This window comes from Mycteria americana, chromosome 2, assembly GCF_035582795.1.
Source record: "Mycteria americana isolate JAX WOST 10 ecotype Jacksonville Zoo and Gardens chromosome 2, USCA_MyAme_1.0, whole genome shotgun sequence".
Lineage (NCBI taxonomy): Eukaryota > Metazoa > Chordata > Aves > Ciconiiformes > Ciconiidae > Mycteria > Mycteria americana.
In genome coordinates, this window is record NC_134366.1 from 161,049,386 (window position 1) to 161,075,199 (window position 25,814).

Sequence of the window (25,814 nt, forward strand, 5' to 3'; positions counted from 1 at the left end):
GTGATGGTGGTCAAACACAGGAGTAGGTTGTCCAGAGAGGTTGTGGAGTCTGCATCTCTGGAGATATTTAAAACCCAACCGGTCACGGTTCTGAGCAACCTGCTCTAGCTGACCCTGACTGAAAAGGGAAGTTAGACTAGATGATCTCAAGAGGTGCCTTTCATCCTCAATGGTTCTTTGATTCTGTGTCAGTGCTAATCTTCTCAATCTGAAAAGAAAATAAAATAGGATCATATAAAATTATTTGAAACTTCTATTTTAGTCTCAGTCTCTCAAAATGTCATCTCCAGCCATGTTATACCCCATAACACGGTGTTAGGACCTGTTTAATTAATGAGGCAGAGAGAAGAGAGTCACATACTGAGCCAACAGGATTGTTTTATATTGCACCTGGTATTCCTCTGAAGTCACCTAGTCAAGTTCTGACGGAGCCCAGCCCTGCTGGCTTTCTGAGATCCGATCAGATCACACCCCAAGGTCATGCAGCATCAAGCATTTTATACAGCTGTCTTTGATAGTGTGTTGGAATACCTGATAAAATACCTGCAGTTTGAAAGTATTTTTTACTATCCTAATGGAAAACTATGGAAAATTGTAGTTTACATTCCTGCCTTTGTGTGAGATACTGACAGATTAAAATAGCCACCAATCACATTTGTTCATACAGAACATTGAAAATAGCTTAGAGATATGTGAAATCTAAATAGACACATTCAATATGCATAACATACAGATAATTACAAAGGTTTCTGATTTGATAGTCACTTCTAACTTGAAGTAAATATGAAATGCATTCACATTTTAATTTGCTGCAAATATATTTTTACCTGTTTTAGTTTATTCCAGTTGTTTTTTAGTAGGTTTAATTTATCCCTATGTTACCAGAGTATTAGGATACCCTGGTAACTGTCCAAGATGCAAATCAGCATTATCTACTGGATATTTATATTTGAGATTCTGAGCTCTTCAGCTGAAAATCCCAGTAGAAAACACCACTTGTTTAATTTCCAGTCACCTCCTTGTTAATTATTATTTATATTGCCAGAGTATCTAGGAGTTCCTGTTTAGAGTTAAAATATGAGTCAGAAGTTAGAGTTAGAAGATATTTTTCTTGTAGATTTTTAGAATCAGAATATGGAAAAGGACAGGTGATGGGTACTCTCTCTGTGATCTTGGGGCAGTTTTAAGAGGAATGAGACAATGTGGTAGAAAGTGCCTTCAGAATATGTCAACATGTAGTTTCTTTCTGTAGGTATCAGAGGTCTGAGTGGAGCTCTGAGGGAGGAGACGGAAGTACATTTGAAAATGTTTATGCGTAGTTTCTCCCTATAATTAGAGGAAGTGTGGGAATTCATGGGAATGTAAGTCAACACATCAACAAGGGTTTAAATAGGAGGGAGGTAGGATATGAAAGGTTTGGAAGTGAAGATAGATGGGTAACCTGGCAGTGGAAACCTAAAGAGAGGCCTAGGTTGAAGTTTTGTCCACGTTTACAGACCTGAACAACAGACTGAGTGAACGGCCTCGATCAACAAGAAAGGACGAGGCTGGCATGTTTTGTATATGGGAAGTTAAGAGCTCTGTTAGGGCTTGTTGAACATAAAGTAATAGATATACTGCTCCTTGGACATGTCACCTAGACAGGCTGCAATATTTGTTTGGGCAAGGAGATGAGAGAAGCTCTGTGAATTATTAGCATTGTAATTAAAATTGGTTGCTGAACCTGTGTTTGCAGATCAGATTCTTCAGAAACATGCAAAGCAGAGCTTTGTAGAGGCTTAGCATCCAGCCTATTACAGTTTCTCTGAGTTCCTAATAGGAAAGGTTTGATACCAATTACCAAATGCCTTCTGTTTTTTTAAGACCCTTTCAGTCATTTTAGGGACTATTCTCAGTGTAGAATTTCCAAAGTAGCAGCTAAAGTTCCCTTGTATCTCTCCAGTGAGTGGATATTTTGGTGGGATCCATCAATGATGTAACAGCAGTGGAGAGGCCTTGGGATGTTATTCTGTGAGAGGAAGGAAGTGAGGACAATCAGAGAAGTGCAAAATGTTACTCTAAAGAGTTACAGAAATACAAAGAAATATTCAGGAACCCAGATTGGTCCTATGTTTTGGTATCAGTGCCTTAAATTCACAAGTAAACCTCCTAAATAATGCTTGAATTTCACTCAGCCTGCTTAGTTGTACTCACCAGGTTAGCATTCGCCATGATTTGCAATGGGTGATCTTGCCCACATTTGCATAATCCCACTGACATAGGCCTGGGAGCCAGTTTGGACAGTCCAGGCCTTCAACACACAACAGTTTTAGTCAGAATATTTTGCTGTGTGCAACATGCTCATTCAGGGCTTCCTCCAGGGTGTCCTACCTCATGGCTGTCTCTCCCACGCTCTGACTTGGGAACTGTTGCCAGAAAGAGCCACCTCTGGGGACTACTACTTGTTCCTAATAGCAACTGTACCCATTCTTTGATAGTGAGTGGTCATCCTCCTGCAGATCAGGGAGAAGGAAAGGTGAGATCTGAACAGAGTGATTTGATGCTTGAAGAACAGAAATCCTCCCACTTGAAATGTTCAAAGCCATTTAGGACAAAGAGCTGAACTGCTTTGTAAGGGGTAGCTCTGCCCTGGCATTGGAATTGGTTAGGTCATAATTTCCTTGTTTCTCTAATTCTGCGTTCTTTTATGTACTAATCAGCTCTTCATAGTTGTGGCATACAGACAGCACTTCCATGCCTGGAGATAGCTATATTCCTTTGTGTTTCCTGGGGTAAAATAAATTGTTTGAAAAATAGCTGGTTGTTCAAGTGAGACAACTGAAGTGTCTATCTCTTGTTCTGCTGTAGTTGCCTTGCCAATGGCGTCGGATCTGCAATTGTATGATGTGTCACAGAGCAGCATGAGAGCGAAGTGGAATGGAGTAGTGGGTGCCACAGGTTACATGATCCTATATGCTCCCCTCACAGAAGGATTGGCAGCAGATGAGAAGGAGGTGATGTATTGAGCTTTCATTTGAATAGCAAATATTAAAAAAATAAATCTTTTAAAGAATAAACTAGTACATGGCCTTTAACCTCCCACTTGATCAGCAAACACTTTGGGTTTTTTTTGCATGGCTGCCTTAAGTACTGTATGTGTTACAGACTATGAATAAAGTGTAAGTACCAGTTGATTATTTTTATGTCATTGCCATAAAAATGCAACAATTTCAGCTGAATTAAGGTGAATCTTTTAAAAAGATACATGAGATGATACTGTATCATCATATAAAACTAACACTCAAAGGAAGAAAAAATAAAGTAAAACTAAGATATTTTGAAAGTGTGTTATCAGAAGAATATGATGTTTAGCCTTTGTTCTCATCAGGACCTTTAAAGTAAATAAAATTTACAGACGTGACATTTATTGGTTTTCTTCTAGTTCTGTTCAACTTTTACTTTTAAATTTAAAAATAATGCCTTCCATCAAAAGTGATTTTTAGAAGGTATTTTTAGAAAGAAAAGAAGGTGGGACAAGGTAATGTCCAGTCTTCTGTCACTAAAACCAGTAGATTTTTCTAAAGTTGCTAGCATAGTTCCAATGGAACTTCTGGTCTGGTATTTATAAGTTTTTATGCTCAAGTTTCTATATGTATAATTAAGATTATGTACAACTTCTCTGTTCAAGCAAGAACACTGAAAAGCATGCAGGGGCATGCGAACTTGTGGAGAGTGTAGGAAGCTACTGAAAGCTCGCATAGACTTGTGCTCCTTGCTAAATGAGTGGCTGTGAGCACGTAATTCTGTTAAAAATGGGGCCTCCCTGAAAACTAGCTGATTCAGGAGGACTGAGCCTTACCCCAAAGAAAGACTTTTTTTCAATAAATAAGTCAGTCCATATTAATGTGGCTCTCAGTGAAGAGGTGGAGGAGGAAAATGATACACACCTTAAACAGCAACAAATCTGAATGTCAGTGTGCATGGAAATCAATTCCTCCTATGAAATTTCAGTCCTGTGACCAAAGATGAAACAAGGTGTAGCTGGGAATAAAAAGGTCTTATTAGCTGCATGTTCTAGAGAGGACTATTTTGTCATTGCTAATATGACTAGTTACTTTTAAAGTCCTCTTACCTGTATGTTGGCTTTTGGCATTTTGACAATTTTGTTCTTTTGATTATTGTGCAAAATCCCAAAATCTTGAGCCAAGTACTGCAGGCACAGTATCAGACAAATGCTCAGCAGAGCATTTGATCCCATATCTAATTTCAAGTGTGTAAATAGTATTCTTCCTCATTGTGAGCTAATTTGGAATTAATAAATAATGTCTCTTTTTTATTCATGGTGTTTTTAGATAAAAATTGGGGAGGCCTCAACAGATCTTGAACTGGATGGACTATTGCCAAATACAGAATATACAGTCACAGTTTATGCCATGTTTGGAGAAGAAGCTAGTGATCCCCTTACAGGACAAGAAACTACATGTAGGTAGCACATATCTATATTCACTTCAGTGTTAATAAAACTTCAGAATAGTCTTTGCACATATGAGAGCAGACATCTCATTTTAAAATATCTGATTTGAATAGTCCATAGGGCAAGGTCTTAACTGTACTTAAGCTTCTCAGTGCGAATACTTAATTTATAGATGCTGAGGATGTGAGTTTCTACAAAACAGCTTGTTTTTGGAACAGGGTTGTGAACTCTTCTGCCTTGTTGGTAGCGGTACTGTGGATATCCCTGTTGATCTTGGTGGGACTACTGATGGTTTTCTGAACTTGCTGAAGGTGAATGAAGGTCACCATGTAGAGCTAAATTGAGACTGCTCTGTTTAGCCTCCTGTAGCCAGAGAACCAGGTGTGTGGGTGAGCCTGCTCAGATGTAGAAGTTCATTCCTCTGGCTCAGTAGTAGTACAGACAGAAAAGAAGCAAAGAGAAGCTTTCTGTCCAACCCCTGCTGCCTAACATCTGGTAAACGAAGGGTTTGAAAGCGCCTGTGCACTCATGATAGATGGTGTGTTTTTAATAAGCAGCAAGAGTTTCGCCAGCTAAATTCTGTCCTCTGCTAACTGTACAGAGCACTGTATGTCAGCTCTCTAAATAGCCTCAGCATTTGGAAGACAAAGGAATTGAAAATAAGCGATTGTGCTGCTGAGATATTTCTGGGACTGCATTCAGTGACATCTCTATTGCTCCCAGCAGTGGAGTGATTGCTTCCTCTTGTTTTGTGCTCTTGGCATGAGTAAGCCAGTGTGAAAGTGACTTACATTTAATAGGTGAGAGAAGTTCAGGCATGGGAGTGGTAAGAAAAAGAAGGGCCAGAGCAATTGCTTGTAAGGTCAGCAACTAATGGCGGAAGAAGCTCTAGGAATGCTGTTTGAACTGGCTCATCTCTGAGAGGACAGTTGTAGACAGACAAGCGCCAATAGCGAACTACTGCAACCTGGGCATGTTTGTGGACTTGAAATGAGTATAGAAGATTCTTAACACTTGGAGAATCAAATCTTTGGCTCTTTGTCCCTCTGTCCCTTTCTCCCTCTGTTTGTCTCTCAGTCCTTCTCCCCCCCCCCCCCCTCCCCCCCCCCCGGTTTTGGTCAATATCTGCCCAATATTTGGTTTTCATTTATCCTAAACAGTAGGTTATGTAGTTTATGACTGTGCCAGCCTGAATTCACTTCACATTGTATGATCTTGGAGGCTGCACAGCTCTAAACCTGGCTAACACATTGGATGGAAGATCACATGCAAATTCCAGATACATTGGCACAAGCTGAGGATTCATGACCGCAGTGTTTGATCACAGAAGCTAGTAACATATGTTAGTCAGCCCATCATCACTGCTGTTACCAGACCAGAATAAAAAAAAACTAACTACCCTGCAACCTTCATTTATTTTTAGGGTGACTCAATGCAACCAACTCTGACTGGTCTTTAGCAGTGTAATATAAAAGAAGATTGATTCTAACGTTCCATATGCAGCTATTCAAATAAGCCCTCTTCTAACAGGCTTTGATTGATCAGGCAGTGGGGCAATCTGGGAGGAAAGCAAGCTCTTGGTGAGCACACCTGTCCCACATGGTCAGTGTTCAATGGTAATGTCTTCCCTGTCCAGATTCAGATTTAAGCTAATTTTTTTTTTCTTTCAGTGTGATTATTTCTGGCTTTTGACTAATGAACAGGCTACCTGGTATTTTCTTCCTGGAGCATATATCTGCCTGGGAAGTGATCTGCCTAATTTGCAGTAGTATTATGTGTAGTACCTGATATTCTGTATTTAGTAAATAATATTATTTTACACACTATATCATCTCAGTTACTGTAGCGAAACCTTTCTCCATGCCAAACAGAGGTATGATCAGCAAGCTCATTCTGGGGTGGGGTTTCTTTTTGGGGCCAGGATTTAACCAAGACTCACTGTAAATATCACGGAACTCTGGCAGCAGGACTGCCTGTGTGGTTGAGAGCAACATTGTCAGGAGGCTGGTTCCAAAAGGAAAGAGCTGAGACTGAAGCATTTTGTGGTATGGCCTGGATGGTGAAATGAAGTGCATTCCATGACTGACAGAAAGTAGAAAGGAAAGCCAGCACGTGATACTCCCTTCACTAGAGGGGAATATATTGAATGCCAGAAAGTGTGGCAAACCCATCTAATACAATTCCAGTGTGTTCCCGTCTTCTCTTTCCTCATAGCCAAGTTGACTTGACTGTTCCTAAGCTGGTTAGGTGTTTGCTTGCAGATTCTGAGTCGATACATGGCCTGAGTAAAGATCTCACATAATATATGGTTTTTTAATCTTTTGCTTTTTCCCCATGTGCTCTTGTGTGAGGGAAACAGCTTCTGAAGTGCTGATATTTATCTGTCCACATAGGTTGGTGAGGAGTGTGTGTGTGAAGGCAGGATGGATAGAGAAAGGTTTCAAAATTCAGAGGAAATTAGCAGATGTGGGGCTAATACAGAACCTACTGCTGAGAGTAACAGCACAAATTGCTTTCTCTGGTGTGACAGAAAAGGGGATGCAGTCTGAGACGTTCTTGCATGACCTTGTTTTCATTCAGCTCATGACAGTCAAGGAATATATAGTTTATAAATATGGCTTTAACTGGGGTTGCTGTTAGGAAACAGCTTCTTTGTGTAACAAAAGAGGAACGGTTAAGCAGAGGTAAAAAAAAATTAGCATCTTTGGAGATCTTCTGAGCTAGTTATGCTTTTGCACAAACTTACCCTTATGTCAGGGACTTTTAGGACTTGGAAAGTTTTTTGCCAAAATACTACTGTCATGAAATATTTTTGCTGGGTTACTCATAGAAAACAAATGCATGTAGAATAAAGATCTAGTTGAATTAAATTACTTTACAAATACAAACACAAATTTATTGCAAGTATTGTGTAGGTTAGATCTTGCTATGATACCTGCTATGAACAATAATGTAATTTCTTTCTTTTTCAGTATTAGTTGAGATGTACTTAGCAAGACTGAAAGTTCTGTTTCAGCAAAGAGCTAAGCCATTTTACCTGCCTTTAATTACTTGTGTAGCTCCATTGATATAGGTCTTTTAATATAAATATTGGTGACATAAATTTTTGAATGGAAAACGTGCTGTTTGTTTTCAAGACGTGAAAAATTTCACACCTAAAACTTGGAATTGCTTTGATGGTTTTATGTCTTTCCTTTTCAAGTGCCTCTAAGTCCACCAGCAAATTTGAAATTTTCTGATGTTGGACACAGTAGTGCTAAGCTAACATGGGATCCTGCTTCCAAAAATGTAAATGGCTATCGCATCATGTACGTTAAAACAGATGGAACAGAAACCAATGAGGTAAGTTATTAGCATTTCTCTTCCCTTAACCAATCTCAGACCGCCCCAAACTTCTGTAATTATTAAGGGTAACTTTTATAAACAAAAGCACCTTGCAAGCTGTAACAAAAGATTTGCTAAAGAATTCTGAAACTTACTGCACATAAGAGTTTGCTAAGTATTGGGTACACGTTTGGAGTGGATCATCGGTGTGGGGGACAGTACTCTGAACTTCTTACATACCAGAACAGTCATTGCTGGCGCACATAAACTGAAGGAAACTACTCAAGTGAACAATGGTTTGTAGGTGCAGGATCTTGACTAAATGTATGGTGTGGAAATATTTATTCTTGATTTAGTCCAGATAACAAGTCTTTCAATATATCATACATCATGGACTCAAGCTCATTCAAAAAGACTATCTGAAGGCTTTGCCACATTTTCTTAACATTTATTGCTTTAATTATATGTTGAAAACTTGCTTCCTAGAAACAGGTTTTGGCTTGAACAGAATGATAAGATGATACCAAGATGTTCTAACTTAGACTCTTGCATTTAATAATTTACTTATGAATATTTAGTTATGCCTTGTTACTAAAGGTGCTTTATGATAGCTTTTAGCAGCACGAATTCTGTGATAGAATGAAAACTGGGATGGAATGATATTAATACAGAAATCTGAAAAAATACAGAAAAATTAAAAAAAAAAAAAAAAAATTGCAGTAAATGAGTCCAATTGTTAAAACAGGCCAGATCCCTTATAAAATAAGTTGTCATAGATAACTTAGCCCTCCAAAAAAGTCTTCCGTAGTAGTTACGTGTAATTATGTTTCTTCTGGGACATATCTGGCTTTTCATCCATACAAGATGGAATATTCGTATTAAACCTGAAGAAACTGTTCCCAAGTTTAGAAGAGAGCATACCTGTGCAATGTTTTGTGTCTTTTCTTTCTGCTAAGTCCCTTAAAATTTAAATTAGAAATCACTTGACCTCTTCCTGTTGATGACCCTTAATATAGATAATACATCTGGCTGTACTCACCGCAATGGTATTTGAACATCTCAGGCTTGTGGTAATATACTTTATAGTGTGAGTGAATGTTCAGTAGGTTTTTATCTACCTCTTAACTTTTCCTTTATGTCTGTTCAAAGAGCAGGTGGAAGTTTTTTGTTTGCTTTGCATCGGTAGCATTTCCCCTGTGGTGCCAAGCTAACGTGACACTGAATAGTTGGACTGATAAACTGCCAGTTGATACAGCTTTGAGTTTTATATCCCCAGCAAAGTCATGTTAACTGCAGCCTGGATAAAGACCAGATGAAACTGTCATCTTTTCTCTTGACAAATGTTAAACATAATGGTTTATGCAATTATTATCCACGATAAGGGACTGGATTCAATAGCCCCAAAAGTTCCTTCTCCTTCTGGGTACCTGAACATGCAGTGCCAATATGTTAGCTAGTGAGTTAGGTTTATTAAGGCTGAATTCTCCTTTTCCTTAGTTTGTCATAAACAAAATTTTCCTTTTCTCTAGTTTGTCTATGTTAATTGATTTTGTCAGCTTTTATGGCCCTGAATTAATACTTGTGCATAGTTTCACAGAATTTCTCTATTAATTACATGACATTCTTTTTCTGTATCATCATTACCCAGCAGAATTTCAGACACTGATAATGTAAAGTGTGTGATCAATATCTGTTGCAAATTATTCTTTCTCTAGGTGGAAGTTGGTCGTGTTTCAACCCATACTCTAAAAAGTCTGACACCCCTTACAGAGTATACTGTTGCTATTTTCTCCCTGTATGATGAAGGACAATCTGAACCACTTACTGGCAGCTTTACCACAAGTAAGTATTACCAAACTTTTGAAGGCTTTCCAAGAAGAATTTTTATACTCTCTTACTTTACTGGAAAGTAAGACCAGTAACAGCAAGTGTCTCTGGTTGTGAATTCAGATATATGGAATGCTTTCTGTTATTTTCATTGGAGTTTTAGGCTTCTTTGCTCCCTTATTATGGGGCCAATTGCATCCTTACTCATGGGAGTCATCTCTTGACATCATGAAAACATTTGTGTGGATAAGGTTCATTTCTTAAGTCTTTCCACAATCTGCCATTTTAAAGCATCTTTTATTGTAATTAGGTAGGAAAGCGTTTGTCTCCCCAGCATTCTGAAGCATCATTCAGTGTGATGGCATTTGTCTCTCCAGCTGAAGTGTGGTGAATTTTGAATCATACATTTAACCAGTGAACTATCTAGGCAATAAAGGGTAGAACCTTAGATACATACAGAGAAACTGGAACATCAAAAGGAGAAAATATAAGACATTTAAGGCTCCTGTAGTCCATTTAGAACAGTTATAGCTTCTGTAACTGTAGTTCTGCATTAAACAAATGGCACTGATGACACTTATTAATGCTTTCCAACATAACAATGGAATAGAAGGACTTTGAGGGAGGAAAAAGAAACATGAGGTGGAAGAGGAAGGAGAACATACATGTACGGAACAAGAGGTTGATACTTACATGCAAACTGCAAATGGAAATGCACACAGAGTCTCTGGAAAGGGCAGAGATTGGGACTTTGCTTTGAGGTAGAGGAAAAGAAAAGAGCATAGTGCACAGAGCTCTGAGCAAAGGAGAGGCAATGAGTGTTGCATGGAGCTCCTTCAGTGGAGAGAGGATAAGGAGGCTTGTCCAGTTAGAGTAGATAAAGAGCATGTATTGTGCATATTCCCCTCCCCCAACTAAAAGACACTTCCCTAAGTACAAATAAGTGTGCAAAGAATCTGCAGCGCCTTTGTTATCTACCTCCCATGTTATACTCTTTGTAACAAACTGCAAGTAAAACGGTACGTGCTTGACATTGCCATCTATGCAAATCTCAGAGAATAATTTACTCTCACTTTTCTTTTGCATAATATTTTGCAGAAAGAGTTCCAGCTCCCCAGCATTTGGAAATTGATGAAGCATCGACAGATAGTTTTAGGGTCAGCTGGAAGCCCACCTCCTCAGATATTGCTTTTTACAGATTAGCATGGATTCCTTTGGATGGGGGGGAATCTGAAGAGGTGAGTTGCCTTGACTTTCTGAGGGTGTGAAATAGAAGAGAGAATTGCATTCTGAGCACACCTATGCTGCAACTTCTGTGAATTAAATATGGCCAATTGACTTACAGAAAGATCTGCCCCACTGCAAAGCTCTCTGAACCAAAATCAACCCAATATTCCATTTTCTTTTTGAATAATATTTGTGAATGATCAATCTACTCTTCACTGTGCCAACTGCCATAGAACTAGCATTGCTGTTTGATGCTACTTCAGTTTTTAGAGGTTCATGTTCTTCACTTTGCTGTGAAGGTGATGGTGGTAGCTGAGCCAGAGCAGCGATATCCTCACAATAAAGCTCCACGTTTGTCTAATGTGCTGGCCACAGTAAAATTGCCTGTGAAGCCTTAGTTATGTAATGTTACAAAGGGAAAAGTTTACACATAGTTAATTTACTAGATTGTTCCTTTATTCCTCTTTATGGATCTTTCTCGTTTTCCCCCTCATGCTGTATTTTTTGCTCTAGGCCCTTGTGCGTCTTCTCCATAGTGCCATTTTCATCAGTCTCAATTTTTAAATGATTTTTCTTCCCTTTAGCTTTTCCTGCTTTATTCTCTTTTTCCAAGTAGAAAAAGACATTTTTTCTCCCTTTCCCAAATTTTCACCTTTCATAGTCTGTCTCATTTCCTCTTTCCCTTTCTTTCTTTCTTTCCTCATTCTTTTGGCTTCTTTTGTACTCCTCAACCTTTAATGACTCTCTCAAATGTCTTGTTCTTTTTGCATCAGCACTGTGAAGAGAGGCCACATCCACAGACTGTTTATCTGGGTACAGAACTCTGTGGGGAAGATGACATTTTCCACCTGGCCCTAGGTTTCATGCATTGTTTTGCCATCTATTAGGGCAGAAAGCAGTTGTTCCAGCTTAGGTTATGTGACATTTTTTCTGTAAATTTAGCTTAGCCTGAATCTTTCCTACCTTTCACCTAGTGAGAGGTAGTCACGCAAGAAAGAAAGGAATTACAGGAGCGAGCAGGGGAAAGGAGGAGTTGGCAGATGAGTGAGTGAACACAGGTGATCCCCTAGCATTTTCTCCTGCAGTAGGTGAACTGATTTGTTTCTGTTTAAGTTCCAGTGAGTAGCTGTCAGTGAATCCCTTTAAGCCATGTGCATTTTTAAGTGAGATTTACGATATCTGTCTTCTCTGAGTGTGAGAATAAATGATCAAGAAATATTTGAACTGTTAAGGTTCCACTTGTTCATTGTATTCACTAAGAACCGCTGGAGGCCCTAATATTTTAGTATGGTGAAATATTAAAAATAACCGAGCTGCTTTCTTGTTCTCCTTGCATGACCTCTCTAATGGGGTCAGGCCTAGGATAGCACAATACCTCCAGGCTGTTGCCTCTTTAAGCTTCTTTCCCAGCTAAGTGATCAGTCATGCAGAGAAATGACATGCACTCCCTCTGTCTTTCTCCCAAGACCCAACTTGCCAGTTAGCTGAGTGAGGTCAGGGGGTGGTGGTGAGAAGTACACACCTCTCGGCTTGCTTCACCCACACTGTTGATGGGTGAGGAGTGTTTAGTGGGGTGTCAGTGCTAAAGAGCCAGAGAAATTTAAGAGTGACCTTTTATTTCTAGGTTACAGTAGAGAATGCGTGCTGTTATACTCGTGCACTTGTTACTATTCTTGCTTCTGTTATTTGTCCTCTCCACTTGAAAGTTCAGCACTTTGTGTTCTTTTTTTGTGGTCTTCTCTGTGGGCTAAATTAGCAGGGAGTGGAGGGTGATGGAACTTATGCTTCAGAAAGTATGCCAAAGTTATGTATAAGATAGTAACTATGTATAGATATTTTATAATGATTTGGTATATGACTAGAGGCTCTGGGGAACTGGAAAGGAAGGTGTTACTTACACCTACTTAGTATACAGCTAGATTCACTGAAGCTTGTTTCTGAAATTTTCCCAAGAAAATCTGTGCCAGAAAGTGTGCAGCATGGGGTGCCTAATTCATTATTTGATAGTTGTAGAAGGCATGGCCCCAACTCATTTCTTTCTGCTTTTGTTTTCTGTATCTGAGTTCAGAAGGTCTGTGATTGTTTTATGGGTCCGTCTTCCCCAGGACCAACTCAGGAAATCTCCTGTGGTAATTAAAAGGATAAAGTGTGATTCACTGTTTCTGCTAACTGCTGTAGCAGATTTTATGCAGCATATATCTATTGTTTTAATTCCATTATAATTCTTACTTTGATTCTGTGTATACAGTGGTCACCTTTAAAAACTTGCCAGTGTTATCCTAGAGAAAGGTTGTTTTATTGTAGTATCTGTGTGCGTAACCTAAAAACTATTCCCAAAACCAGTCGGCCCATTTCACCAGAATTACTGCTCAGGCTCCTTGCATTCTGCTTTACAGTCCCTTTAGCTACAACTCCTGTCCATCTGTTGATCCCTTCCAATAAAATAAATGAAACGCACAAAAATCTGAAGTGAAACCTTCTGCTTACAGTTAACATTGCACATGTGAGTCTTCTACTGCTGTCATAGGTAGAAATAAGGAAAATTACTATTTAAATTGCCACACCATATAGCAAACTTCTCATCAGCACATCTCCCCTAATCCCCAAGTCTGCAGCAAATGTTCTTTCAAGTTGCATTCAGATGTGTGGAACTGTAACTCAGGTATAGAAATTATATATTATATATATATAATCTATATATACATAGAAATTATAATTCTGGTATAGAAACAGCATTTTGTAAGGCTGTGGAGATGCTGAATACATTTGTCATAATAGTGCTTGAATGGTAGAAATATGAATGAAAGTTAATCTACCCTGTTAAGTTGCTTTCATTGATGAATGTTTTGAATTTTAGTGATTTTCAAATGAAATGCATATGGTCAGCTTTAGCAATTAATTAGTTGTGGGTGAAAGTATAAGACTACACATTAGAATAATCAAGCTAGTCACAAAATAATAAATACATTTTAAGTATTCTTAACAGCGTTTTTTCCAGATGTACTCTGTGATACTTTTTATTTCAACATAGCTAATAAATTCTTTGGGCAGATCTGAGTGTAGATTTCATTTATTTTAAAGGAGCATCCATTTTCCTTCTTTCATTTCAGTGAATTCATATACATTAATCAAATGCAGAACTGATTTTCTTTAATCTTGCTGTGTTACTTAGGTTGTCATAAATGGTGACACAGACAGTCATGTTATTGAGGGTTTGTTGCCCAACACAGAATATGAAGTTTCTTTGCTGGCAGTATTTGATGATGAAAATGAAAGTGAAGTTGTTGCTGTTCTTGGAGCTACATGTAAGACAAACTCTTGATTGTAATTTTTAGAGATGTTTAAGTGATGTAAATTTAATGCATATATCTTATATTTAAAATATAGTCCATCTTTGGGTAGCTATAATATTGAAGAATGCAGTGGTTTAGCACCCGGGCTTTGCTGACTGTATTTTTTGCTTTTCTTATTTAATATTATGTGGTAGATGGCATTGAATCAAAATGATGGTTTGGCTCCCTATCTGAGCTGTGATATTAGTAACCTTTGGATCTGGGCAGATATTCTTCCATCCTACATTTGAACAGGGTTCCTTGTGAGAAGATATATTAGATTGGAGGGGTGTGTGTGTAAATGTTTTAAAGTAAATAATTTACAATAATTTCATTTAAGAAGTTTGGCATTTACAGTATCCCCTTTTCTTTCTTATTTATGTAATTCATACTCACTAGAGGTGAATTCACTCTTGGCTGAAATAGGGGTCCGAAAAAGCTTACACAGGCATCCTGTGACATTAACATGGAAGTAACAAAGATAAAACTTGAAAATCGCATACAGTGTATATAAAATAAGTTTATAATCGAAACAGTGGCCAGCATTTCAGGTAGATTGCTCTATCCATTCTCTTTTTACGGATAGTGACTTGGTTAAGTAAACAACTATATTTTTCATGTGTAAATTCAAAAATTTATTTGATTCTTAGTAATGTAATCGCAGGCTTAATCTTGAACCTTCTGTTAAGACAAGAAGCCCTTACTCATCCAAATGATGCTGATACTGCTTAGTGTTGCTGAGTGTACTTTCTGTTTTTCGCATGGACAGAAGTGAAGCACCCTTAAAAAGCTTTTGATTTAATTAATCTGACAACCTTAACAAATGGTCAGTGGAAGTCATTATGCATAGTTCAACCAGAAATGTGGGAAACTATATGCATTCTTATTTAAATTGTACAGTTTATAATTATGTCTTATCTGTACATCTAAGTTCTAATCCTGCAAATATATGTGCCTAAAGTAAAGCAATTGAATAGTTCCCTTGTAGTGTCCGAAATGCCTGCAGCGTGTGGGATAGTTGTAGGTGTGAGCACATAGTTTCATTGTCGTAGTTAGAACTACAAGATAAATACTGTGGCTTCCATGTCTTGTTGAATTGTTAGTGAGCTGAGTATTGTTTTTCAGTTGCAAGGACTACCACAATACCTACCACGGTGACTACTACCAGTACCACAACTTCTAAGCCCACCACAGCAGGTAAACAGAGCAAATGTCAACAGTTTACATGCCGAATGCAAAGAGCTAAGGCTCCCCATAGGCACACCCACATCTGGGGCAGGGAGCTGTGATATTACCAAGGAGCTGATAACCCCAGTTCCTAATGGTCCATTCGGTCAGCACACTGCCATGGCAGATCTTGTGGAGCTGTAGACCCCAGGCAAAGGACATCACCGGTGAAAGATGCACACTGTCGCGCTCCTGCACCACCCTTCTGCGTGTGGCCTGCTTCCTGCATGTGCCATGTATGGATGAGGAGCCAACCTATAACACAGCGTAGGGACTCTGAATGATACCAGCGATATTACATAGGAATACAGAGACTAATTTGGAAAATTCAACTCTCTTTTCTCTTTCCCTTTATAAATATGAGCTTGGAAACTCTTCAGAATCTTGTTTAGTTTGAGTGTTCTGTTTGTTTTCTCTGGAATTAGAAAACTGACTTTTAAGGAACAACGGTTCTGGATTATTTCTCTTCTGTAGCATTCCAGCTGCATTGGAGTTTTGATTATTCTAAAGCTCCATAAGCCGAGTTATGTAAACAAAGCAGATGGGGTAATATATGTTAAGGGCAGTATAGGATAACTATTATTTTATTAAATGGTTAAAGTTTTTATGTTATTAAGCCCAAATGTGACAGAACTATATGGGTTTGCCCCACCATGGATCTGCAGCCCCACTGTGACTTCAGTAGAGCTTGTAGCTACTTGGTGATAATTAGCACAATTTTAAATCTAAAAATAGAGTTGAGAAAATATTAATTAAATATTTGTGGCTTTAGTTTTTCGAACAGGAATCAGAAACCTTGTTATAGATGATGAAACAACCTCAAGTCTGAGGGTGGTATGGGACATTTCAGATTACAATGTTCAGCAGTTCAGAGTGACCTATCTCACTGCGAAAGGTGACCGTGCTGAGGAAGCGGTAAGAATGGTCTGTATGGGTTTTATGAATGGCTTCATAAGCTTGAAAAGTTTGTTTAATAATTGCTAAGGCATGGTATCTTCTTATATGACACTTCTGTTGCAATTAGTAGAAGATCCATGTTTGGTATTACTGTGAGATTGAACTTCAAAGTTTTAATCATATAGCACCCACTGCACTGCAGGCAACAGCAGTCAAATGTAAGATCAAGGCCCAGACACACAGATGTTTAAAGAAGTCAGAGGACAGGCAGCTAGTCTTTTAACTATTTTTCCTGTATTTTCAATATTTGTCTAAGCTATTGGGTTTGTTTTTGTTTTGGGGATTTTTTACTCCTAGGCCTTTTTCTATCCTGAGATTGTGTTTTAACAACTCTTAAATGTTTGTACAGGACAATCTTAAGTAATTTTTTTTTTCCTTCAGCAATTTTGCTCCTTTCCTAAAAGTCTCATTTTATGCTAAAGCAATCTAATTAAAGTTCAAATGCAGGGTTTTCATACTGCTTGTTAACCTGAACATGTCACAATAAGGACAGGACTTTTTAATCTAAGTACCTAAGAATATTTCTTATTTTTCTAATACCATGTGATGATCAAAATTAAAATGGTCTTACACAAAAAAAGTTTCTGGTGATCAAGATTTTGGAAAATATTTGAAAGAATGAAGAGTACTGCATGTACTCTTTTGTGCATATAGCAAATTACAAAAAAAAAAAAGAAGCCCTAGCAGTTTTATTTTTAAGATTCACAATTTTTGAGATAATTTCAGAATTCTGGGAGGCCAAGTGCTTGTTTTGGTTTTGTTTTTTAAATGGGGAAATCTTAGTATTGCAGTGCTTGGTTTCCACAAAAACTAAGTTATAAAATTTTGAGATAGCTCTATGTAGATACATTTAAGAGATTAAATTCTATAGTTTGAGGTTTTTCTCATAGTAAATAGCTCAGAATGCAAAAATATTACCCATATAATTCTCCTTCAGTGTCTGTCATGTGACTCACTTCTCTTCATAGAACAATTATATCTAAAATATGGGATATTCTTTTTGATGTCTAGCAGCTGACATTTTTAGCCCTATATCAGACTATATCAATAAAAAATAATAAAAGGAGTTAGCTGAATATCTTTTTTCTAGAAAAATAAGAATCGGTCTTTTTTCATTTTGGTTTCGTTCATCTTTTATGAGACCTTGGTAGAAAATTGCTTTTTAGCCATCTCTTTCAACTATAATCTGAAAATGAACTTTCAATGTAGTGGTTTCCTTTTGGACTGGAAAACATGCTTTATGAATTTACCTCAACTATATGATAATATAGTATATAATACAGTGGCAAACTTGCACAGCATAATGGCACAAATTGTACTGTTCTTCTGACAATAACCCAAGGTTTCTGAAATTCAGATCCCAGATTTACTGTTTCAGCTCTGGGAAGCTTAATCAAATTCAGTTGGATGATATAAATGTATCTGTTTTAGTATTCAAAGACACTTATTTTAAAAGGAAGTTAAAACTGTAGGAAAGGTATTCATATTCTGGCTATCAGAAGGATATTAGAGTTGACTCAAAAGCTCATTAAAGAAAATTATAAAATTGTAAGATTAGGTAGGTATCTTGGCTCTAATTCTGCAAATTATTTACTTTTAAGTACACTCTCAAGCCTTATTATCTTTGGTCATAATTCAGCAAACAGATTAACCATGCGTTTCATCTTTGAAATTAATCACGTGCATAAATACTTTACTGAACAAGGAATGATGTAAGATTATACTTAAAATTAAGCACATTTTAAATGGAAAGAATGTATTTTATCGTGTGGCTTCAAGCATCTGAGAGGTGCAACACAGATGTCAATAAAATGACACAGATGTTCAATTTTTAGGGGAGTATTTATATGTTTAAGTACATTTCTTAAGCAGAACCCAAAAGCTTTGTGGAATTTGCGCTTAAATATACTATAGCATTACTATTCTGTGGTGGATGCTTAAGTTTTTTGGGTCTGATTTCAGTGATATAAATTTCAGTTACTCCTCCCTTTCCATAAGAATATTAATAAGCTTTTTAATCCTTGATGCAATGGGCTGAAAATCAGGGACTAGAAAATGTAATAGAATACTTTTCACTACAGAAGGGTCAAGCCCTAAATTGCATATATGTTCTTGGGTGTGCTGTACATACTGGAAGGATCACATTTTTTTTCTTCCTCAAAGCCAAGAATGTTTCTCACTGCTGAAAATTATATTGTTCTGTAGAAGATATCTGATGTGCACATGTGGAAAAGAGAGAGTTCTCAATGCTTGCATCCCCTCTCCTAAAAAACCAAAACCCTTGGTTGTTCTTTTTTTCAGAAACATGGTTTGTGTGTTTTCAGTATGTGTATGGAAGAGTTTAGCATGTGAACCTTTCATGCACATGTATTTAGATGGTTTTGTCCAGTTTGATCAATGAATGTGGTACTTTTTTGACAAGTCTCAACACCTGGGTGTATTAGATTAATTTCCTTCTGTGTATCACTTGCCAAAGTTAGAAGTAGTTTGAATGTATCCCGGAGCGTTAAAACTGGCAAGAGCTTTCTTGTCTGTGTATATGCTTCAGAAAATTTTGCTCCACCATCATCACATACATCAGTCTTCTTTGAAACAACAAAACACTTTTAGGCTCAGTTTCTGCTTTTTCCCCTTGAGTTTAAAGGGCTTATAGGTCTCGCAACTTCTTGCCAAATATGTGTGGTTGCTGGCTCAGGTGATAGATTCACACAATGGACATGGGCCAGGGAGGGTCTGAAATATGAAATTGGACCTTGCTTCCAATAACGTCACTTCAGAGCACAGGTTTGGTGCAGAAAACATAGGATTGGTTTCTCTTTTTTACCATGTCCACTCCATGTGCTAGGTAGCTCCCATTCAGGCTTTGGAGGCTCTCTCAGATTAAAATTTTACTGACAAGTCAAAATATTGCAAAGCTTTACTTGGGCACCTCTACTGCCACTATTGTGACACCAGTTTTTGAGGCTCTGCTACAATATAGTAATCTATTGAAGAGTTTCAGAAATAGCTGCTCATGGGGAAAACCTTGTACTGTTTTAAAAGAAGCAGTGCTTAATTCAGCAGTTTGAAACATATGCTCTAGCACACCCAAAACTGCCTGGAGAGATTTCTACAGCTTCTCTACTTCTACTGGGTTGCCTTGTTGGACTTCTGCTGCAGATCTTCCATGTTTCATGGCAGTTTGGGATCCTCTGCTATTTGTGGGACGTACTCCTACTTCCTCTCCTAAATAGCTACCTTAATGTCTTTGTCCCCAGACTAGATGCAGATGGGACAAACATGTTTTATTCCTGCTTGCTCAGTTCATGGTCCCCGATCTCCTGAATTCATTTTCCTTCCTCCCAGGGAAGGAGGATTTTCTGTCCCCAAAGAACACAACAATCAACCTTTATTAATGGGCATAGCTTTGGACAATCATATTCATGTCAAGAATAAATACAACAAGAGGATTTATTTTGTCTGTACAGTAAAATTGTTTAAGTACTAACCATCCATATAGTACCAGTGGTTTATGGAGCTGTAGTGGCTCATAGGTTTAATATAAAACTGTGTTATCCCATAGGCACATTCTCCTTTTCATTTACTCAGGTATAACTGGCGATCTGTTAAACGGGTAGATAATTTAATTATTTTATTTTACCACAGAGCATCAGAAATATTTAAAAATGTAGGCTATACATCAATACTAGTAGAGCACGGTGTCAGAGATCATGTAAGATATGAAAAGGTTTTGCCACTAGTCATTAAGATTGATTGTTTCTGTTTTTCTGACCATCCAGGTAATGGTGCCTGGGAGACAAAACACTCTTCTGCTTCAGCCTCTGCTGTCTGATACAGAATACAAAGTTACCATCACTCCTATCTATTCTGATGGGGAAGGAGTCAGTGTCTCAGCTCCTGGCAAAACTCGTAAGTACAAACTTTCTCCTTGTCTTTGGCCAAGACACCCATGAAGAAAGGCTTACTCTTTTTGCCTTTTTTTCCTTGGCTGTAGTAATATATTTTAGTATAAATGTGGGCTTATTTTGCATGACTTGTATGACTCGAGCTTTATATTAATCTCAGTTCATTGATTTATAAACAATGGGTTGCTTCTAATTGACAAATTGTATTTTATATTCAAATACGGTGAGTTTGCAGAAACTTGTTGAGTAATAAAGCTGGTAAGTCCTTGATAGATAGCCTACCAAGGACAAGCCAACTAATGCAGAAAATAAAGTAAACAATGCCTGCTGGGATAGTATCAAACCAACCATTGTGCTGTTAGATTTTCTTTTGTGTGAGATCATTACTTCCTAAAGGTCATTAGAGATGCTGCTGAACTTCTTATAAAAGTGATTGCATTATCTCTAGAGTTCTGACCAAGTACCAAAAGATTACTCAGCTGTAGCTTAAGTTCCCTCTCTACTGTATATTGGTAAAAAATCATCTCATTGTGCACTGCTAGTCATGACAGTATAATTTTATTGACTTATTCTCCTAATTTACATAATTTCTGCCTAAATTGAAATGCTATTTGTGCAGACACTTAAATCACTTGTACATAATTCCTTTGATTCCATTTGAAAGCATTAAGTGTTCACAAGAGCATGATTTATACATTAAAAACTTTAGTGCACTTAGATTGAAAGAAACTATATAAATAAAAGATAATTATCTCTGAATTGTTTTATGTTTTTAAAAAAATGTAGGGACAAAGTTGGGAATTAATTTGAAAATCCATTGTTTGTTGAACACAGTTTGTAATTAATCCTTGGTATAACTTGTTATAACTTTCTTAAATATATCAACATTAATCCACTGATGTAATACCAAGGATGAATTTGATTACAGGCTTTCATCCTGGCAATTTTACCTGTAAATCTGAGAGTACTGGGTATTGCACTATTTTCGTGTGCATGTCTTGAGTTTTATGCATGTGCTTGTATGAGATAAACTTGTAAAAGTCCAGTTTGGTTTCCTTTTAGTACCCCTGTCTGCTCCTAGAAATTTACGTGTCTCAGATGAATGGTACAACAGATTACGTATCAGTTGGGATGCCCCACCATCACCAACAATGGGTTACAGAATTGTCTACAAACCTATCAACAGTGAGTTTTTAAACTGATTTTTTTTTTACCATTTGTTTCTGACTGTACAATGTCTTGACATGATCTTTTGCTGAATTTTGTACTTAAATCTAACAATTGCAGTTACACCCTTGAAAGTGCTATTAACTTAGTTATCTCAGGTTTTGAATAGGAAAGTTTCATAGTCACAGAATGATGCAGGTTGGAAGGGATCTCTGGAGATCATCTGGTGCAATTCCCTGATCAAAACAGGGCCAGCTTGGAACAGGTTTCGCTGGACCTTGTCCAGTCGAGTTTGTAATATCTCCAAGGATGGAGATTTCAAAATCTCTCTGAGCATCTGTTCCTGTTTTTGACTACCCTCACTGTGAAATTGTCTTTCCCAATATCTAATCAAAATTTCCCATGCTGCAAATTTTGTCTGTTTTCTCTTACCATCTTCCTGTTTGCCTCAGAAGTGATTCTACCTCTGTCTTCTCTACCCCCTCCCATTAGGTAGGTGTAGGCAGCAGTAAGATTCCCCCTTAGACTTCCCATCTCAAGGCTGATCAAACCCAACTCTTTCAGTCTGTCCTTTTATGTCATTTTACCATGACTCTTTCTATTTATTTCAGAGACTACCTTTGCTCTCTTCCTGTTCCTCTCTTCTGTGTTCTTCTATTCTTCAACTTCCTTCCCCTCACAATACAAACAGTTTTAGTTTCCTTGACTTTTACTCCCACTCTACACCTCCCAAATAATTGACATTTTATTCATTGCCCATTTTGTATGTGCTGCATCCTTTGCCCACCTGCACATTGCAGCTAGACAGGGCACCCAAGCTCCTTCAAATTTCTTTAGAAAAAACATGGTCCTCTATTGAGAGCGAAACAAAAATGTGTGACTGTTAAGGGACTAAAATACTGTCCAAAGACAACACTGTTGCCTGCTTTCTGAAGTGTATCCAGAACAACTAAGAGAGGTGAAAAAGGAGCTGTTTGCAGTTCTGATTTGGGAAAGTTTTATTCTTTTCTATTTTCATTATCATTTTTGCACATTGTTAAATGCTGCTGTTGTACAAGAACCCCTTAGGGACTGTATTGCTGGCTGGCATCTGCTGTCCCCCCCCGTTGGTCCTGGCACGCCATCAAACTGAGGAGATCTTTGGCTGCCTATTTAGGGCAGCAATAAGTCACTGAAGCAGAACAAAAGGGTCTTAACAGATGCCAGTGTCTAACCCTGCCCTAACGAATCCCACTGCTGAATTTCCCAAGTGTGGCTTCTATCCATGCAAGGACTGAGCAGAGTGTCTTTGTTTTTGTGTATGGTAAAAAAATAAAGGTAAAAAAATAGTGGTAACTTTAGGAGCACATGTAATTTTGGATGTGTCTTAAGATTTGTTTAATTACCTGCTAATTCAATGGATGAGCAAATGATTTTCTAATTTATTTCATTTTTTGCAGTTCCTGGTCCTGCGTTGGAGACCTTTGTAGGGGATGATATTAATACAATTCTCATTCTAAATCTCTTCAGTGGAACGGAGTACAGTGTTAAAGTGTTTGCTTCATACTCAACAGGCTTCAGTGATGCCCTAACAGGCGTAGCCAAAACCTGTAAGAATGATTTCATGCTGTTCAGATCTCTACAGGCTGTTTTTCACTATAACTATGGCTTTGTGCAGCTCCCTGAATAAATTTTCACATGGAAGACTTTCTCAGTTGTGTGCAAATTGTTTTCCTGAAATGAAAGTCTCTTTTTTTATCAGACTATATGAGGCTTTAATATAATCTTCTGGACGTTAGCAAGACAGGGGTCGTAAAGCAGATGTTATTATTTATCAGCCAAACATATTTGCCTACTAGTAGATATAAATCTCCTTAATGGAAAGCCTATTTAGTCTTTTTTCTAGCTCCATATATATAATATGATTTAGTCTTTATATATCTAAAGGTCAATTTTAAATTAGATTTTGTCAGAAATATTGCTGTTATAATGATTTTTTTAAAAATTATTTGTAGTCACTGAATTTTTAGCAGTGTTCATCATTTAGTCTTAACTAAATTGACTTAAGTTCCAAACTTTTGGTCTAAAGATTCACTTTTTTTTTTTCCTTCCTGTTTTGGATTTTTTGGCATCATTTTTTTAAGCAGCATTTGAAATTATTTGTTAAAAATTAATTGGCAAAAGTGTTTCACTATAATTCTTTTGTCATTTTTTTCTTGTATGTCTTATTAGATGCATAAATCTAATTTTTTGGTATTTAATTTTCAGTGTACCTGGGTGTGACAAATTTGGATTCCTATCAAGTCCGCATGACTAGTCTCTGTGCTCAGTGGCAGCTTCATAGACATGCTACTGCATACAGGGTAGTTATAGAATCGCTTGTGGGTAAGTTACTAAATCATTTGATATGCAGCTACAGCCTAACCCAGAGAATTGAATTGCATAAGTTAAGAAATTGTATGCAGTCGGACCTGTAGACTGGCTCCTGAAATACTGGAAATGATGGACAGAAGAGAGTTGTTTACACATTGAAATTTTCAGGATTAGAAGTAGCATTCCTATCCTTTTATATCAAACAGATGTTGATAACTTGTCCTTTTTATAGGAGGGAGTTTTGTCTATCAGTAGAAGATAGGTGATTACCTGAGTTTTTTACTAGTGTGAGGGATAGAAGATGGATAAAGGATGAATGGAATACATCTAAGATTTTAAATAAACCATCAGTAATAGCTCTGTAGGATTAGGATGGACATGAGAGGAGGGTAGAAGGGCAGGGAAAGCTCTGATTGAATCCAGACCATGCTCACAGAGTCGGAACAGCGTCCAGTTTTGTCTGTTCTCATTCCGTTGATTGTTAATTATAGCTTGTAGTAAGTACTTATCTGGGTAAACATGAGATATTTTTATGTGGCAACACATGGTGTCTTGATGCTTTTAGCACTGAATGTGTAGAAGGTGAATTACAGCCTCTTCGGTCTCACTGATTCTCAGGTGTAGCCAGAAGAGGTTATGGAGAAGTCACTATTTGTGCAGACTAACTCTCTTATCCCTAGTAGACATCAGTGATCTTTTGAATAGTGACAAATTAAAAGCTTGGATAACTTAAGAGAAATGCAGTTGATAACATTTAACAGGATCTATGAAAGGTATCATGAAAAATAATACTAATTTGGTTGCAAAAAAATGATGACCTTTCTGTGGAATGGCAAATGGATGGTGATATGGTTTATTTGAAGGCCTGAAATACAGACAAGCTGTTCAGAAAGCAGAGATCTTGCCTGGCACAAGACAGCACAGATTTGCTTCTCATCTGGGAGCTACCCAACATTCTGCTTTCATCATATAGAACTGCCAGAATTGTTTTAACTGAGCCAAAAGAGCCTAAATGTGAGCAGAATGAGCTAAAGTGTGAACAATTGCTTCTTACTAACATCTATCATGAAGAGTTTTGATTGTCAGATTGGGTGTGTGTCTCGTTCAGGCAGTGATTAATTATTTTTATACTAATGTAACACCTCCTGATAAGCATCAGGGTTTTTTCCTTGGCAGTGAATAACTGTTTGGCATTTTTTGTATCTACTCTGTAAAATGTGAGAGCAGTTGATTGTATTTCACTTCTTTCTGCTACACATTATGAATTGTGCTGAAGGTTTCATTATTATTATTATTAAAATATGCCTTATGCTATTTCTAGTGCCTGAGCTTTTTCCATGGTCAACATGTTTTCCAATTCAGAATTTAGCAGAATTAATTTTGGAACCCTGTAAATACTGTTCCTTAACCAACTTGTTAAGTGGTTACTAGTGGAAGCTAGAATACAGTATCTAGTTCAGTCTCTCTTGCAATTACTAAGCACATTACAGACTCTGAGAACCAGAGGCATAGACAAAGGATGCTGTAGAATTACATAAAGCAACAATTCCTCATTAGACTCTGATAATTTAGGACTAGATCCAAAGCCCATTGATGACAGTGTTAGTGATTTTTATTAACTTCAGTGCATGGGGTGAAATTAATCTTTTTTCCTGCAGATGTCTGACACGTTCCTCAGCTCCTACTTAATATGAAGGATGAAATGTTAGAGACCTCTGCACAGAGGTGAATTTCCAGAAATAAGGCAGCATGTAGTTTATTAATTTATGTCAACCACTTGCCCTTCATCTGCTGTCATGTCCCCTTCTTATTTCAGACTTAAATTACATTATTCAATAAAACAGTAAAGAAATGTTTTAATGGTTGCTTTTACAATTCCAGATGGGAAAAAGCGAGAAGTAAATCTTGGTGGAGGGACGCCTAGACATTGTTTCTTTGAGCTGATGCCTGGAACTGAATATAAAATCACTGTTCATACACAGCTTCAGGAGATAGAAGGCCCTGCCGTAAGCATCATGGAGACAACGTGTGAGTAAAATAGAT

At 37.5% G+C, this 25,814-nt stretch overlaps 1 protein-coding gene across 8 annotated transcripts in view; it reads left to right on the forward strand.

Annotated features, from left to right (window-relative positions):
- COL14A1 (collagen type XIV alpha 1 chain) overlaps positions 1-25,814 on the forward strand; it is a 253,923-nt gene that overhangs the window by 45,638 nt on the left and 182,471 nt on the right. For all 8 annotated transcript variants that reach the window (XR_012774563.1, XM_075495203.1, XM_075495201.1 and 5 more), the window contains 13 exons: positions 2,848-2,993; positions 4,332-4,461; positions 7,656-7,795; positions 9,493-9,619; positions 10,703-10,842; positions 14,004-14,136; positions 15,289-15,360; positions 16,163-16,305; positions 20,127-20,256; positions 21,315-21,437; positions 22,859-23,008; positions 23,667-23,783; positions 25,653-25,799. Coding sequence is in view for 7 of the 8 variants with exons in the window: in XM_075495203.1 (XP_075351318.1) it covers positions 2,848-2,993; positions 4,332-4,461; positions 7,656-7,795; positions 9,493-9,619; positions 10,703-10,842; positions 14,004-14,136; positions 15,289-15,360; positions 16,163-16,305; positions 20,127-20,256; positions 21,315-21,437; positions 22,859-23,008; positions 23,667-23,783; positions 25,653-25,799 (1,698 nt within the window). In the remaining variant the exon portion in view is untranslated. The remainder of the gene's footprint in view (positions 1-2,847; positions 2,994-4,331; positions 4,462-7,655; positions 7,796-9,492; positions 9,620-10,702; positions 10,843-14,003; positions 14,137-15,288; positions 15,361-16,162; positions 16,306-20,126; positions 20,257-21,314; positions 21,438-22,858; positions 23,009-23,666; positions 23,784-25,652; positions 25,800-25,814) is intronic.